The sequence below is a fragment of the Castor canadensis genome, chromosome 16 (assembly GCF_047511655.1).
Source record: "Castor canadensis chromosome 16, mCasCan1.hap1v2, whole genome shotgun sequence".
Lineage (NCBI taxonomy): Eukaryota > Metazoa > Chordata > Mammalia > Rodentia > Castoridae > Castor > Castor canadensis.
The window spans coordinates 11,104,475-11,122,549 of NC_133401.1; the positions used below are offsets into that span (position 1 = coordinate 11,104,475).

Consider the following 18,075-nt stretch of genomic DNA (forward strand, 5'->3'; position numbering starts at 1 on the left):
AAAAGTGGAACATCTGTTATGACCACTCCCTTTGAGGGGAACAGGTTGGTCAGAAAAACAAGTACTGGAGCAAGTGTTGAAGTAGTACTTTCTTCAGCCCTGACCCTACACTGGGCATTTGAATGCAGTATTCCTATTGTCCCAATAGCCCTGCACATTAGGTATGGTCAACCTTCCATTTTACTAACTGGGAAGACCAAGAGTCACAGAGAAATAACCTAGCTAGTTAGATCACTTAGACTAACACTTGGCAGAGCCAGAATTCAAATCCTCCAATGAACTGTGTGCTTTCCACATGAGTTGATGCCTCTTAAGTGTGACAGTAATACAGACCTTATATATATTTTAAGCGACAACAAGAACTGTAGAACAAGCTGCTCCTGCATGCTGAAAGTTTAATGCTATTAAATACTTCCGTGGTTTAAAAATATTGGGTTACAACCATGTGAAAAATAGGCCTAGGAAAATAAGACCTCACAGAACTATACCAGCATGTTAACAATAGCAGTTTTAGGGCAGTGGCCTGAATGAGAACTAAGCATTGAACTAGGTACCACATTCTGTTATAAAGTGTTGATAGGAATTTATTCACTTAATTGACATTAATATCTGGTGGCTTATTACCATTTTAGCAGATGAAGAAACTGAGGCACAGAGAGGTTTAAAACAAGGATTTGATCCAACCAATTTGGCCACAGGATTCCTGCTCTTAACTGTCACACCACACTGCCTCCAGGGTGAGATGGAGAGTCTCCTCCTTTCGGTTTCAATTCAGCAGGTCCCTGTGCTTATAGCACTTGGTTCATGCAATTTTTTTTTACCTCATGCTTTACATGTATTCCAAAGCTCATATGGTCTCTTCCCTAATAAGTACGCTTCAATATTTTTTCTATAATTATCAGTTTGGCTAGAACTGTAATTAATGGCAGTATGCTAAAAGGAAATTATAGAAGTTCAAGCTCACATTTGGACTCATTTGGGACAAGAGTTCTCCAAACTGTCTGTCCTTCTCTGGTGTTATGTCCCCTTCAGTCATCCCTCCTGATCCACTGCTCATCCATTGTGGGAGTAGCATACACAGCCCAAATGTGATGGCTGACTCCAGGGAGGGAGAGCAAGCCTCATATCCTGAGCTCTTACATACCAGGGCTGGTGGTCTCTTCACGCTCAGCTTCATTATCACTTTGGCCACAAGTCTCATAGCCCAGGTCCTGGAGGTCCGCCTGAACCTGCTTGCTGTCCTGCTTCACCAGGGATTCACCTGCTTAGGAGGAGATGGTGAGTGTTACAGTGTTTGATTTCCCATATGTCCTTCAACCTCAGAGGCACACATGCTGTCTTTTGGGTGCAGGAAGGTCAGAGTGATGCTTCTCTAGACTTTCTCCAGTCAGGAGGACTGACCCCCACCAGCATGAGCCTGTTTTCACCATGAGGATCTTAGTTCTGATAACCTAGGCTTAGCTGGGCACAGATACCTATACGTTGGGGATCATATACTATCATCTCTGGAAGCCCCAGTGAGATTAGCAAGGCCCTTACCCACAAGGGCTCAATAAGCATTTGAATAGAACTGAGCTGATTTAGAGTCCCAAGATACCTGGCCCAGTACTGTCCAGTCACTTACTAGCCACATGTGACTATTTATATTAAGTTAATTAAAATTAAATAACACTTAACATTTCAAGTTTCACTAGCCACATTTCATGTGATACAGACACAGAACATTTCTCATCACCAAAAAAGTTCCATTGGACAGTGCTGACTCTAGACCAATAATGAAATTATGTCTTTGAAGTTTCTTGTGGTGCAAAGAGGAGGAGAGAGATGGTTATGTTGTGAGAGGCTGGGCAGTTTGCTGAATGTACAAGACATTAGCAAATCCAAACATTCCCCCAATTCCTCTTTATAGTCTGGCTGCAAAACCTTGCTTTGTTCTTTACTCCTCTCTGTCCTCTGCAAATTCAAGTAAAATATTCACTTCCACAGTTCTAAGACTATGGTCAGACCTAATTGTTCTGAGGTTGGGGAACAAAAGTAAAACCTGCAGAACACATAATTTCTCAGGGAGAAGAAAGACACCTTGGTGTGGTAAACTTGTAATACTTACTAAATATGTCTGTGTATTTCTCCAGCTGGTTTGCCTGGGCAAAAGCAGTCTTTTCTAAGACCAGCAGTTTCTCCTGGAGATCTTGATAGTGCTGTCTGCATTGAGCCAGCTGGTAGTGCAGGTGCTTGGTAGATCCCAGAAGGCTCAATTCTGACTGAGGCCCAGGGTCCTGCGATTGGTTATCCAGCTGTGAATGGGGCCAATAAAGGGATCAGGACAGTCTAAGGTCACACCCCACATGAGTACAGCCACTTCCCCCTCTGAACTCCATGGATTGTATTCATGTGTTTGTCATAGCACTTAGCATGCCATTGGTAGCTCCTGGCCTTCCAGAGATAGCTGAGGTGATGTTTTATTCATCCCTGTACCACTGATCCTCAGCAAATGCTTGTCCAGTGGTTAAAGGGAAGATGTAGAACCCTCCACTTGGCTCTCCCTGCACTCCTGTCCCTCACAATTCTCTGTAATCTCAGTTCACTGAATGCTCAGCAAAGCTCCTTGCCTCAAGAGGACCCCAGGAACCCCTTCTGAGTCCCAGAAACAGACACCAACACCTGTGATGAGCTGTGATGACAAGAGCAGTGCTAAGGAAGAGACATCATTATACATCACTTGTCTAGGCTGCCTCAAGACCCAGTGCCTGTCAATACTGTGGCATTTACATCTTATTAAAATGATCTGGTATTGCACAATTTTCCCCCATCATATTGTTAAGGGCAGAAATGAGGTTGTAGTACCCACTGCCAATGCATAGTATATTATCTGAAAAATAGATGATCTTGTAAAAGCCTTTCTGAATCCATAATGATGCCTTTATTATAGCACTGCTTGCTGTGCAAAGGTGCCCTTCCCTCAGTATCCCCTGACCGACAAAGCAGAGCTGCCTGAGGTCAACACTAAAATCTCCAGCCCTTCACTAAGTGCTTCTTATGCCACCCACACCCTTACTTACTTTGTGTGTATCCACTGTGAGGGCCACCCCAAAGTCAAGGCTCTGGGGGCTGGGGCAAGGTCTCATGGTCACAACCTCCTCTTCTTGGTGTTGGTGTTTCCTAGGAGAACAACCCAGACCTGTGTTTATTCTGTCGATCTCCCTGGCCAGGTGCACAAGGAACTCTGGAGTAATTTTGCTATTCTTTTCTTTGCTGCTCACTACCAGCTGCTCCTTGAGGAGGGTGATGATGTGAGCACTCTTCAGTTTTCCCTGGAGCTTTCTGAACTCAGCTTGAAGGCCACTCTCATTCAGACCCCCTTTGGTGACCACAGTCTCCACCATAACCTTGCCCTTCTCCTTGTCTTCCTTAATCTCCCATCCATCAGAGAGTGCTTCTCCCATCTGCTCTTTCAGTTCTGCATTCTCAAGACAAAGGCTCAGCAAGGTGTTCCTGCAGGGAACATACAATTAGGAACCAAGTCTGGTCTGGACCACACCTCTGAACAATCCCTCTCACTTCATCTCAGTCCATGATAGAATCAGAGACATTCCAGAACACAAAGCAACCTGATTTTATATGTGGCCCTGAACACCTGGAGAATCAAGGCCAGCAGTCATGGTGAACATGCATCTCACCACACAGTCCAGTTGAATCCCTGAGTCTCCTTTAAAAGATGAACATTTTCTCTCAGAATGGGGAGAACAGAGGTTTGAGAGTTTGGCTCTTCCTGTGTTCCTATTTGATGAATAGCAAACCTTGTTTCCTTTTCCTCAAAACCCTGCTCTCATGATTTGTAAGTTGTGAATTGGCATTGAGACCAGGGAACCAGTTTTCTAGTAACACCCAGGATATCAGAAATTAGAAAGAGTTGGGAGAGCCCTTTAAGCTGGTTCTATCACCTTTGGCTTCTAGACGCCCCAACAAAAGACAAAAAATATCTCATTTGTTTGTTCTGTGCTTGTGTGTTGTATGTAACATGGCTTTAGATTCCATCTGAAAGCCATTTGGAAAATCACATGGTCATGGAATCAGCAGAAGGGAGTGGAGAAATGCTGCCACCATGGCAGGTTCTGCCATGCCTCCTCCAGTGGCCCAACCCCACAGTGGCCATCTCTGTCATCATGGCACTAGGGGTTCTGTGCTATCTTGTTACCACTTAGGGAAAATTATAATTAATCTGTAGCTAAAAGGTCTATCTGAGAATACTGTAAATCAATACACTGATTTATATGTGTTATTTTTGTAAATATGTAAAAGCTGCTGCCTCTTCCAAAAACAAGTAGTTATCTTATCTCAATCAGGTCTAACTAAAGTACATATTATTCAAAAATTAACTCTCAGACTGGAACTAAAAATAAATTGACAATTTTAAAACTCAAAGTGTTGTTTTGACAGCTTAATTGGGGGCTTATCCTTAAGGATTGATTATTTATTTTATCAAAAATTTTTCTAAGTTAAAAATTTTATAAAAATGATGTCAAAATACAAATTTTTTAAAAACTCTACAAATAGGTCTGTCAATTGCTAATCTGTTTTTCAATATTTTAACCATAGCTATTCTAGTCTTTTGTCATTACAGTTTTGATCCATCTGGAACATTTATAATCAAACCCACTAAAAATACTCTAGGAAGTGCTTATCTGTCAAATGAATTAGGTTTTTAATTACTTTTGTTGGGTTTTGTTTTGTATCTTATTCTGCAAAGTGTAGCTTCTACCAATAACAGCTTGAAAAACATTTTTTTGAGATACTAGGATGTAGTCTATAAAACAGATGAAATTAAACCTAATTGTCAACCCACAGCATAAAGTTTCACTTCTATACCTGATTTATAGCATGAGTTTCATACAAATTTTCACTTTGGAGGGGCCAAAAAAATAAATCCATGCCTTAAAATCTGGAATGCAGAAGTAAAAAAGGAGATGTTCCCACATGCTCAAAATTCAAACCATGATCCAAGGAAGAGGCAATAAATCAGTAAGGTTCACAAAAAAAGAGACAGCCAATCAATCGTTGGCCTAATCTGAGGTATAAAACCTATTCTTAACCCTGGCTCAGCCACTATGCTCATTTGTCCTGCCATTCTATCCACTTTTAATGGTGTCTTAATATATGTTTACTTTCCCCTACTCTCTGTCTAAGTAAATTCTTTTACCAACTTGTGACTCCCCAAATCTATTACACTCTGTACATTTTATGTAGGTTCTACAGGTGATTTTTAGCTGCACAGAACTAAGAATGCTGAGCTAAAAGAGGCAAAGAAAATAAGTAATTCATAGTCTGAGGGATTAGCAGTCAGCTATGCATGTAAGATGGATTTCTCAGAATCCTGAAGACTTGGAGCTTCCAGAATAACCTGTCTGGTGTGATTTAGAGACATTAGGCACAGAACTCAGATAGACTGTCTATCTCCCTTCTTAATGGAGAAAAAGGAGACAGGTATGTTACTAAAACTAGGATGTAGGAGGGAGAGAAAGAGGAAAAGTATATTTAATATTATATTACAACTTCATGTTTCAGGGTAAACCCTGATGTTTTCATAGTACAAACTAAGAAAGAAAAGCTCCACAAAATTTTCTTGGAAGGAGGGGCTGGATTCTGTATTATACAACATCAATACATCTTAAGGTTAGGTGGATTGTTAAGCAACTCAGAATTTCAGGTTAGAAAGAAAATAATTCATGAGGGTATCTACAAATGGTGTGTTGAACCAAAAGGGATTTACTGTTCATACTCATCATATCGAAATTTAATTTATACATACAGAAGTTTAAGTAAGGGAGCTGGTGGAGAAGCTTAATGGGTAGAGAGTACTTGCCTAGCAAGAGTGAGGCCCTGAGTTTAAGGTCCAGTATGGCCAAAAAAATAAATAGAAGTTTAAGTAAAACTTTAGGAAAGATTTATAAAGTTCAGCAAAAAAATAAAAACGGACATTTAGAATGATCACAAGAATTTTAAAAACTGTTCAACAAAATAGACAATATAGAAAGGCTTAGTGTTAAAAATCAGGAGCCAGGGATCTGTTATGCAACCTTGAGCAGGTCACTTGGAATTTTCTAGCCCCTAGTTTCTTCAACTATGAAACAAGGATAATAGGCTGATGCCACAGTCTAACATTATTTTGGGAAGTAAAAGTGGTATGTAACATGCAAGGAAATGATAGGTCATGAATTAGAAGTTGAACATAGCTGTACTGTACACAATAGGCCAAGCTGTTGATGGCCTTCAAGGATGAAGAGATACAGTAGACTTAGTAGCCATGGGTATATGGTTCCAAGGTGACCTCTGTTGAGACAGACTTCAGCACTATACTGTAGATTTTTGACTAATTTTTCTCAAAACACAGCCCACCTTCCACTAAAGACATGCCACTTTTCAACAAATCTTAACTTTTCACTTTATCACTTAAATAAGCACACACATCAACTTTTACCGGGCTTTTGGTGCATCATTTGCTTTTTGGGAAGCAGATTTTCACAAAATTAAGGACAGGAAAACACTTAGCAGATCACGCAATGATTTAAACACACCTGACAATAATGTGGAACTGATTGAGAGCTTCTCTGATACCACTGAGCTGCATAATGCAGAAATGCGTTACTACTTTTTGACCACGTTCAATCAAAATTTCGTGTAATAAATCCATGAGTAAGGCTGGCTTACTATGAATGGATTGGCTCTACAAGTTTAGTTTAGCTCTATTAGTGTCCACATTATCTTTTAACAAAAAGCCTATAAAAGCTGGAGTGGCCAATTTAGCCAATGAATCAGCCATTGTAAAGCTAATAAGGTTGCAGAGAATACGAAATTGCTATTCCATGATTCATGTACTTGTACTTCTGAGAGGAGATCCAGGAACCTCTGTATAAACCCTCCTCCCTCATAGACTGTCCTAATTCTGCACACAGCAATGAAGCTTCCTGGGTAGAAGATCCTTCATGTTCCAATCAATTCAACCACACAACTAAGGGTTTCCAACCATGGCTACCATATGTATGATGAGCATTTGGGCAGTAATGATGGGCATTTTATTGAATTAAGACCAGATTACTTGAATAACACAAGTGACTATGATGATCCAGTATTATTTACTTTTCTCTAAAGAATTTGTAGAAACATGCACAGCACATGAAATGTGTACTAAGTTGCCCTGGGGCAGCACAAATGCCTGGCTGTGGGGTCTCCTAGCCAACAGACTAGGTTCCCTCCATTTTCCCTTCATGGTGAAAATGTCCTACCTGATGTGTGACACAGAGGAGAATCCTGCTTCCTCAATTTGAGCCTTTAGCTCCTTGAGTTCCCCCTCAGCCTTTCTCTTCTCCTCTAAGTGCTGATGGATGTCAGCCCTCAGGTGGAGCATTTCCTCCTGAAGAAACCTATTGCTGTCCCCTCCTACCGGGGAAAGAGGAGGAAGGAATATGTTCTGGGTCTCTACAATTGCCAGGCTTTTCTCCAAAGCCACCTTGATGAGCTGAAAGAAAATCATGGGTTAAAGAAATTAGGTCATTAAATAGGATCCAAGCCAGGTGCCAATGGATCACACCTGTAATTCTAGCTACTTGGGAGGCTGATATCAGGAGGATCACACTTCAAGGCTAGCCTGGGAAAATAATTCGAAAGACCCTCATACCAAAAAAAAAAAGACAAGACCAAAAAAAACCCACAGCAAAAATGGACTGAAGGCATGCCCACATGGCATGAAGGCCTGAATTCAAAGATCAGTACCACCAAAAGAGAAAAAGAAAAAAAGAGGATCTAAGAAGAAAATGAGATCACAAGGACAACTTTTTTAATGGGGCAGCTTTTAATGGGAAAAACAATAAGGCAAAACTTTAGAACTCCCCTTCAAGGACTAAGGGCCTTGGAGACTGGTTTGGGTAGGGAAGACACATCTAGTGAGGTGGGGCAGTTTCTCCCAGGGGGAAAAAGAGGCAAATCCAGAGATGGGTGAGGAAAACACAGAAGCATACACACAAGCCCATTTAAAACAATTGCATACAAATTAGGTTTAAATAGGTCTGGCAGTTATAGATACTGGTATTCTTCTCTTCCTAAAGGGACAGAGTTCCCTGAGGCTTCTCACAAGTCAGGAAGGTTTACCAGCTCCACAACACTGGAGCCTTGAACACAAAGATCATGATTCAAGATGCCATGGCTCAATGCCTTAGACCCTGCCTGTAGATAAGGACTCAGAGAATATCTAGCAGCCAGTCACAGAATTACAATAATGGTGGAGCTACACTTAAGACAGAAGAACGACTCCTTACAACTACTGAGAAGTTGAAGTGAAGCTACCCTGCCTGGCAGTCAATTAGACTTTCTGGTTATTGCCCTCTATGCAGTGCTGTCAGTTAAATTATCTACAAATCTAGGGAAGTGAGAACAAAACAAGGCAGAAACAATTTCCCAATGCCTTTCTTCTCAAGGTTATTCTCAATGCTATTCCTCAAACCTTCAATTAAAGCAGATTGTATAGGTTTTCCTCAAATGGGAATTTGTGAATTTAGACTTTATCATTTATCTGTGGCTCTTTTCCAGTTGTTTTCCATACTTTTTAGGGTGTAGAAATCAAAATCAGAGTGTGATAATCTACTTAGTATGATTCATTATCCTAGTACAAGGATTTCTTGTCTATCTGTCCAACATTAATACATCCCAGTGTCCTATATTGGTTTCTTTTTTCCTTTCAGGCTAATTCTAACTCCCAATTTCCCACTCCTTTTCCACAACTATTTCTGGGGGATGTTTTCTTTTATCTCTATAAATACTGTGAGTTGTAATTATCATTTATAAATTTATTCCTGCTAAACAATCATTTTCTAATCATTAAAGTCATCAAACATTTGATGCACATCTCCATAAATCATATCACCACATGATTAGGATGATTTGTAGAATTAATTATATGTTTTATTCACTCATTGTTGTCAGCAATATATTAAGCAGAATGGGGCCCAGAGCAACTTGTATAGATCAATGATGTATAGAGATGCTTGGGTTGTCACATAGCTGGTGACTCTTGCTAGTCCTCATAATAAAGTATGGCAGTGTCTAAGCCACAGGTTTGTGGTTAGATTAATTCACAGCATGCATGTACATAGTATTTAGTAGCAAAGCAGTTTAGATTGTAAAGAGATGTGTACCCATGTCAACGAAGAAAGAGATTCACAGAGCTATGCAATCCTGAGGCAATCAGTCCCACCTTAGGTTTGTGAGCCTGACATTTGGTAGGATCCTGACAATGGCTGTCCCAGACTTAGGCTGGTAGCCAATGACACATGTGCCACTAAGCATTTGTGACAAAATAAAGAATGGAGTCCTGGATACAGCTACTTTTGAAAGTTTGTGACCATACCCTTGATTTAAATTATATGATGTTACTTTTTTATATTAACTCTGTTCAACTAAAATAAATTTAACAGCACTATCAGCCTTGCATATGGGCACAATATTTATTCTTTTCTCAATGTTAAGGGTTCCTTCTGCTTAAAAATAATGTCTAGCTTTAATGAAGTCTATCCATTTTAAAAGTGCCTTTCTAAATATGACTCAAGAAATGTTAATACTGGAAAGACTTCAAGGTCCACCTCTCCTGATTTTCTTCATTAAAATGAGAAAATGAATCACTGCCTAGGTATCTGATTTTTGTCTGAGCTAATTTGGGTTTTCAGAGTTCCATCTCAAAGGGGTTTACTTTGACTAATATTAAAAATTGAAATATAAATGTATTTTAATATAGATGCATGCAAAGTGACTAAGGACCTAGTCTTCTCATTAGTTTTCATCATCTATGAAAAACAAATATTACTGTTCTTTCCCTCAAATAAAACCCACTTTCAGCAGGTGTGGTGGTAGTATGTCTGTTTTCAGTTATATCTCTCTTGTAGCTTGTTTAATCAGATTACCTAATTGACTTGTACTATCGCTTCCATACAATTCGACTTTTGGATTTTAGTTTTACTGGGTTCTATTTGCCATATAGAGGTCTAGTGCAGATCTTACCTCTTGCTTAATTAAAAATTAGCTTTTCTCAAATGCTCAGCATCACTAATCATTAGGGAAATGCAAAATAAAATCACAATGAGATATGGTTTTTGTAAATAAAAAATAAAAAGGAAGGAAGGCAGAGAGAGATAGAAGGAGGGAAGGAGTCAGGAGGCAAGGAAGGAAATACATGTAAAAACTATTGGAGAGGATGACAAGAAAAAGGAACACTTATATAGTGTGAGTGGGAGTGTAAATAAAAATGTCTATTGTGGAAAATGGTATGAAGAATCTTCAAAAAAATAAAAACAGAACTACCATTCTCACTTCTTGGTATATTTCTAAAGGAACTGAAATCTATATGTCAAAGGGATGTCAGCACTTCCATCTTCATTGCAGCGATATTTATGATAGCTAAAATATGGTATCAACCTAGGTGTCCATCAATACATAAGTAAATAATGAAAATATGGTACTTTTACACAATACTATTTAACCTTTAAGTGGTGGGGGAGGAATCTTGTTACTTGGATAAATCTGAAGGACAATAAGCTAAATGAAATAAGCCAGGCACAGAAAGATAAACACTACAGGATCTCACTTAATATGACTTATATGTGGAATCTAATAAAGTTGAATTCATAAAAGAGAGTAGAATGATGGCTCCCAGAGTCTTCTGGGGAAAAAGGGAGACAGTGGGGAGTTGTTGATGAAAAAGTAGAAAAACTAAGTTGAGATCGATAGCATAGCATGGTAACTACAATAATGTATATTTCAAAATAACTAAGAGTAAATTTCAAATATCTCACCACAAAAATTGTAAGTAGATGAAGTGATGGATATATTGATTAGATTGATTTAACTCTTCCACATTGTATACACATATCAAAGCATCAAATTGTATATCTCTAAATGTGTATAATTATGATTTGACAAAAAAACATTAATACCTTAAAAACAGTTTTTCTCAAGTTCAAAACTTAGTCTACTGACCTCTCTCCTTTGTATTTAAAACTCAATCAACTTTTCTCTGTGGCAAGAGTTGAAATGAAGAAAAGCAATTATTACTGTAGTTTCTTTTTATGGAAATTTCCTAGGTGTTTATTAAAGATCTTATATCTGCTTAGAGTAGAATTTTGTGGGTGATATCTAGGGAAAATTACCATAATGGGCAGACCTAAGGCTTTCTAAGTTGAGTGAGTCCAACTTAGAGTTGGACTAAGTTGAATTGAGTGAGTCCAAAAAGCAAAAAAGGTGATTCTCAAGAACATGAATATGGATGTGTTTATTAAGGAAAGCGTGTGTGCACTTAAGGTAAAAAGTAAATTCAGTGTCAAGAAAAAAGTGTACCTTCCAAGAATACAATAAGGAGCTCAGAGCCTAATTTTAAGGAAATAAACAAACAAGTTTTTGAGAATCTAGACACAAAATAGTTATGGCAAAGCAAGCTTTATTTAATTGATAGCAGGAGAGTCACAACTTCAAAGCCCAGAAAAGATGAAGTAAACTTACAACAATTTCACACACCAAATTCTTCCTACTGCAACTGAAAACTGTTTTTCAAGGGAATAAGAAACACGCTTATGCAAGAGAGTGTTCATCCAACAGGCATATACTCTCTATCATGAGTCAAGTCTCTTGTCCAAAGGTTTGCTAACTTATAACGTCTTCTATACCAAGTACTATAGCAAGCATTGTCCCAATGTAAAAGTTTATTCCAGGTGAGACAGATCTTCTCAAAATAGGATTTGGTTACCATCTCAGTGCTAGACTACTGAAAGGCAGCTGAGTAAGAAATGACTTTACAAACCAGTTTGCTCACAGGACTTGCAATGCTTGTAATTCAAACTATGTCAGTCAGAATCTAACTCTCCTCATATCTACAACTTCTGAAGTTAATCCTGTCCAACAGTTGTTATAACCACCAGTGACTAGCTGACATCCAATCTAGCTGTTTTAGAGTGGACATTTGTTCATCCTGTAGTTTCCTGTTTCTCACCCAAGATCCTCAGTGAAATCAGGGAGAGAAAGGCAGAGGCATCTGTGCAGTGCACATAATTATGTTATGTGGAGCATGTAGGGAGCACTCAGAAGGAGCTGTACAAGCAAAAGAGGAGCAGTGTTGATGCCAAAAGTAAAGGGAGTGGGTTAGTTATGACTATAGCAACAAAAAGGTCATGATACTTGAAGATGTGAGGAATCTCAGACACCTACTCAGGTCCCCAAGAGCCAAAGACTGTGCCAAATTCATTAAGATTGAGGACTGCTCATTGGTATCTTCTTAGTGGTTTAATAGATATCCCCTTTTTCTTATGCCAAAGCTGAGCAAGCAGATCCAGGAAACCTCCTTTTTCCTGGTGTTTCTAATAGTCCTAAAGGAAGTGATCACTGGAAGAGCTCAGCTGCTTTGCAGAAGGGTGTCTATCAATGATCCACTTCCTCTATAATGACTTAAGAGTCATGGACAGAGTTCTGTGACAGGATATTCAACTGTTAAATGTCACGACCTGGTGTAGGTACTTAGGCATTCCAATGAATGCTATGGAATCACTATTGGTGACTTAATCTCTGAGGTCCAGGATGTTTACAACTGGGTTTGAGAACATGTGGATTACACCTTCTCTCATGGTGGTTGGAAATAGTTTTTCAGCCTTGGATACCAAATTCTGAGGCTCAGCAGCAGCTTGCTGTTGAAATCCCATTTGTTTGCCATTAACTTCTTCATGACCTAGGGAGTTTGTCAGGTTAGACAGCAAAGTTCTCTTCTGCATGATAAGATTTCACTGAGAAAGATCTCTGCTATGGAGACATTCCAGTCCTCTTGGAGTTTCTCACCTTTGGCCCCAAGTAGTTCTAAACCACTGCTACCTCCCTTAGCAGCCCTTTGATGTCACCCTGTCTTCTGTGGTGTGTTTCAGGTACAAAAGCCCAAGAAGAGAAGAATCCGTTGTCTTGTAAGCAAACTTTCTTCTTATGCTATAGCTACAGATAGTAAATAGAGACAGAAGTGGGTAGAAAGGAGCAGGTAGAAGAAAGAAATAGAGCAGAAAAAAGGAAGAGAAGTCATGAAAACAAAATGGTGACATGGACAGAGAAAGAAAGTGGGGATATGAGTTGGAGAGGGAACTGGCAAGCTCAGGAAAATAGGAAGCAGATTGGGAAGTGGTTTATATAAAATATGTCTTCTCACTCCAGGTGCACAAAGGCTGCAGGCAACGATCAAACCCCTGAAGGGCTGTGTACCTTCCCCCTGGGAGCCCTGGAGCCTGACACTGACTTACTTGTTGGTGGCTGTTTTGTGCAGCCTCTTCCTCAGTACTGTCAGTGAGCTCAGTGCTTGCATCTTTGGTGTCATCCCCTGCAGCTGCACCTGGAAGTTAAGTCCAGAAGAGAAAGGTGATTCCCTCCACAGATGGCTTCCAGACAGCAGGTAGAATTACATTCTCTGTCATCACCTCTGATTTCTTCCTTTCCCCACATGCATGGCACCCTTGTCATCAGGGAGGGCAGAACCAAGCCTTGTCCTTTCACTAGCAGAACTTTCTTACTGACACACAAAACAAACCAATTCTGAGTGCATACGTCTATACCTGAAAAGTCATCAGAGCAAATACTCCTCACCTATTTCAAGAAAGCCTGAATTATGCCTCATCCTGATCACGTAACAACTTTCTTTTCTTAATGAGGGCTAAACATAAGTAACCTTTTCCCCCACCACTGAATGCTGGGAGGGTCCCTTCTTTCCTGGGGATCAGGGCTGCTCTGGTCTTCTCTTGGTGTTCATTGGGGGATCAGCTGTTCATAGGGTAACAGTGTCTCTGAAGAACTCCTCTCTGGGGGTCCTGTGTCTCACAGAGGTTCAGGTCTAGTCAAGGTCTAAAGCATAGAATAGTTCAGGGGTTTCTAATTCTTGCCCCTCCTCCTCATCTCTGAAACTCTGTTCAGTGCCCAACATCCTTTGCCTGAGGGCTTCTTGAACTACTTCTTCCAGATGGGATTGAATCCATTCTCTTTCTCCAAATATGGACAAAGTCACAGTAGTGCGCTGACATTTACATCATGTTCCAAGGAAGAAGTAGCTGTAATTAGTGGTCTGGGCAGCGATAAAGGGCAGTGATGACCAATAGAATTTTTTTCTATCATTGCAATGCCCTCAGCCTCCACTGCCCACTAAATAGGTTTTAGTCACACATGGCTATTAAACCTTTGAAATGTGGCTAGTATGACTAAGGAACTGAATTATTTTATCTTATTTTAATTAATTTATATTTAAATAGTTACATGTGGCTAGTAGCTGCTTTATTGGACAGCAAAAATCTAAGACATTTCTTCCTTTTTACATTGGTTAAAATAAAAGAATGTCAGTACAATTCTGTATCAAGAACTATAACCTACATTTTTTTCTCCACACCCACTGTGGTACTTTCTACATCTTACATAATTCTGCCCAAGGTCTACATCTGTAGAACTTGCTAAAGCACCTCAGGATATACCTCTGACCTCAGCAACAAGCTGTTAAAATCCTCTTCTAACCAGTGAATAGCCTAGGCCTCAAAGAGATTAGATGGCTTGTCCAAGGTTACACAGTTGATCCTGACAAGAGCTATACCAATAAGTTGAGTGTCTTGACACTTAGGAATAATTCATTGTTCCTTCTAGTGACAAGTCAGATCTTTATCTTTATTTCCTCCTCCAAGACCCAAGAACCTATCCAAGGCTTTATATGAATAAGGAAAATTCCTTACCAGTGGTTACCCTTCACCTGTTCCAAGAAAGCCTGAATAATTTTTCATCCTGCAGATGAGCTGAGCAGGGGCAGTTAACATCTGCATTTAATTTCTTGACATCTGCCAAGTTCATGCCAGAATATTTGCAGTAGCTCACTGATGTCATGGAGTACTAAGAGGAAGAAGACATGCTGTCCATAGGAACAAGCTTATGTCCCTTGATCTTCACCATGAAAGCTGCCTTAACTTCAGACGAAGGCAGGATCACATCCGGTAAAGTCCTCCATAGGAGGCACCTCTGCCATTCAGCATCTTTAGATCCATGGCAGACAGTGTACATCAAGGGTTTCCAACACTCACTCTTTCAATCCAGCCCCACTTAAGGTACTGGGGAGTAGGGGTGAATGAACATGTTCCCTAACTTTGGGCTGTTTTGGAAACTGACTGAAGTCAGGATGATAATTCACCTGAGGACATCCATATCATACTATGCTTGTTTGGGCCAATCTTTCTGTGCCACAGTGGACATTACAAGCTTTACTTTCTTCCTGCAAAGAAAATGAGTTGTCCCACTCAGTGACAGACTAAGAAAACACACTTTTCACATTGTCCCCTTATGAGAACAGAGGTACAGAGCAGTCCTGTGGGATAAGAAAGCTCAGATCTCTGAAAAGCCTCATCTCTACACCATTCCTGGAGGGTTGTGTACCCATGCTAAGCCCACATCCCAAAATGATTCCACTACTAGGTTCCAAGAATAAGCTCCATAGAGATTAGGACAGGTGACCATTGCTGATCTTGAAAGCTTTTATCTGACACTTTCTGTCCTCCACTTACCTTTCTCGGCCTCTCAGATGCCACATTTGCATTTCTAGATAATTTATTTTTAATTCATTGGGATTAGACAGCATGCTTTGTCTCTGACTTAGATGGAAACAACAGAAAGATGCCTATCAAACCCCAACACTCTACTGTATAGGGACTTTGTTTCTTTCCTTTTTATCCCCTCCACCTAATTTACAATCTGTTGTACTTTTTTGATGTCAGCTTTAGTTGCTTAACCATTTACCAACTTGAAGAACAAGGCAAACTTTGTGTGTCTGAAGGGCATAATAAAGCTGAAAACATTTTGTATAAAAACATATGGTAGCAAAATGAGCTCACACAAGCTCCTACATAAGAGAATATTAACAATCTCTCCATTACCATTACCATTTTTAAATAAATGAAACTGAAATAACTCTTCTGTAGGAGAGCCTGTTTTCTAAGCTTTTATAAGGCAATAAAAGACTATGTTCAAAACCATCTTGGAATACTTTAAATTTCTAATTTAAATGAATGGACACAATAATATTTGAACTGATGAATCTTCTGCTTATTTATTTTATTCTATTTGTTGTGGTAGTGGGGTTTCAACTCTCAGCCTCATCCTTGCTAAGGAAGCACTCTACTACTTGAGTCAGGCACCCAGCCCTTCTGGCTTATTTTTTGATAAAGTACGAAGAAAAATGGTCTGTCAACTCAAGATTCTCTGAAAGCGAAGAATCTGCTCACTCACAATTAACTTTCTTCTCTAAGTTTTACATGCTAACAGGTAAACATGACTGAAATTTTATCAAACACTTTCATGTGAGCCTTCAATGGAAGTTCTCAAATTGTAGTTCTTAGAGGTTCTAGGCTCTGAGCTACACAAAATAGAGGTGATACCAAAATGCCCATTATTTAGATCTAGAAAATCATTTTTTACCAACTATCTAACTCTACAAAGTACATAGAAATAAGCCCCGAAAATATGATAGAATACTTGAATGATAATTTAAGCATTCTGTCAGCCTAAAATAGTCTTTTCACTGAGGCAAATATTTATACCTTTGTAGAACTTTTTAAGTTGAAGATGGCATAATGATTAAGAACATGGTTTCCAGAGCCAGAATATCTGTTTGAATTCTGCTTTTGTCACTGGTTATGTGATCTTTCTGCAACACAGTTTCCTCACTTACTAGTTAGAATTGTTATCCACTCCATGCACTTGTTGTGAACTTCAAAGTGTTTGTGGATTTGCAAGTGCTTATAACAGTGCTTGGCACAAGTACAAATCATACCCTTGAACAATAAGTATTAGTTTTCTATTATTGTTGATGAATTGAAGTAGTTCTTGGGCTGACAAAGCTGAAGGCCACAGAAACTACACATAGTCAGCAGTGGGAAATTTTATACCCAATGTTATTTCCTGGATGATCTTGACCTATTCTACCTGCACTTCTTCACTTCTGGACACCTGTTTCCCTCAGCAAGACACTTGAAATAAAACATTTTTGCTCTCCCTGTTTTACAGGAAAACTGAAAAAACATAGTACTGTCCAGTGAAATAGGATGGACTTTTCTGAAAAGGTGCCAAATAGGATTCATGACCATTAAATTACAAATGCCTTGAAACTCTACCATGTATGAAAAGACATTATAGAACAATTCATGGCATCATTTTAATTCTTGGTAATGAGTACAAACTGGGTGGACGTAAGGTCATTTCCCCCAAATTTTACTTTATACTCATTATTATTTCTCCTTTAAGCCACCTACATGGAAAAGAGCAAAGGGGCATTTTTTCCCATGTGGTTACTAAGAACCTAGCAGGGGTCATATGTTATTAATGTGACAGAGTATTTGAAGAACTAAAGCCTCACAGTATAAAATTTGCAGTGCCAGGTGTTTTCTCCTCAGTTCCAGGTCCTCGCTGGCCCATCTCACTTTCATTCCCAGACACTCTGCCATGTGCTCACTACCTTAACTCACATTTTCATGTCATGAGCCAACTTCTGCTGGCATGCTTGGTATTATGATGTTATGTGAGAATCAAAGAAAAAGGGTGTCTTATCAAACTGCAGTTTTACCTGCATCCACTCCTTTTAGGACCATGACAAAACTTTCAAGATTCTATATAGGCCTGCATAGCTTCTGGTGAGAAAATTATTTATCTGAACAGATGCTGGTCCTGGAACAGAAGTAGTAGAAAGCTGCTCTCTGCAGTCAAGTTCCTTTATGGTGTTCTTTTGTCTCAAATGGCAACATCTCTTAAGTAGCTTAGAGGACCATCCAGCATGAACACTAGAAAGCAACTTTCCTAAATTATGACTGAAATCACTTTTCAGGGTATGCAATCCCAACAGGATTTTTGGAAAGTTTCTACTTTTCTCAAAGGATGATTATTCAAAACACTAGTCACTTAAACTAACCAGGACATGTATAAATTAGGACTATCCTACACAGATCAGAAGATATGCCCATTATATCTATTCTGTAGTGTTATAATTCTGTAACATCA

At 39.4% G+C, this 18,075-nt stretch overlaps 1 protein-coding gene across 1 annotated transcript in view; it reads right to left on the minus strand.

Annotated features, from left to right (window-relative positions):
• LOC109674570 (myomegalin-like) overlaps positions 1-18,075 on the minus strand; it is a 94,071-nt gene that overhangs the window by 37,548 nt on the left and 38,448 nt on the right. Inside the window, 5 exon segments of the mRNA XM_074058633.1 lie at positions 1,145-1,261; positions 2,108-2,294; positions 3,060-3,492; positions 7,281-7,513; positions 13,308-13,396. Coding sequence (XP_073914734.1) covers positions 1,145-1,261; positions 2,108-2,294; positions 3,060-3,492; positions 7,281-7,513; positions 13,308-13,396 — 1,059 coding nt within the window.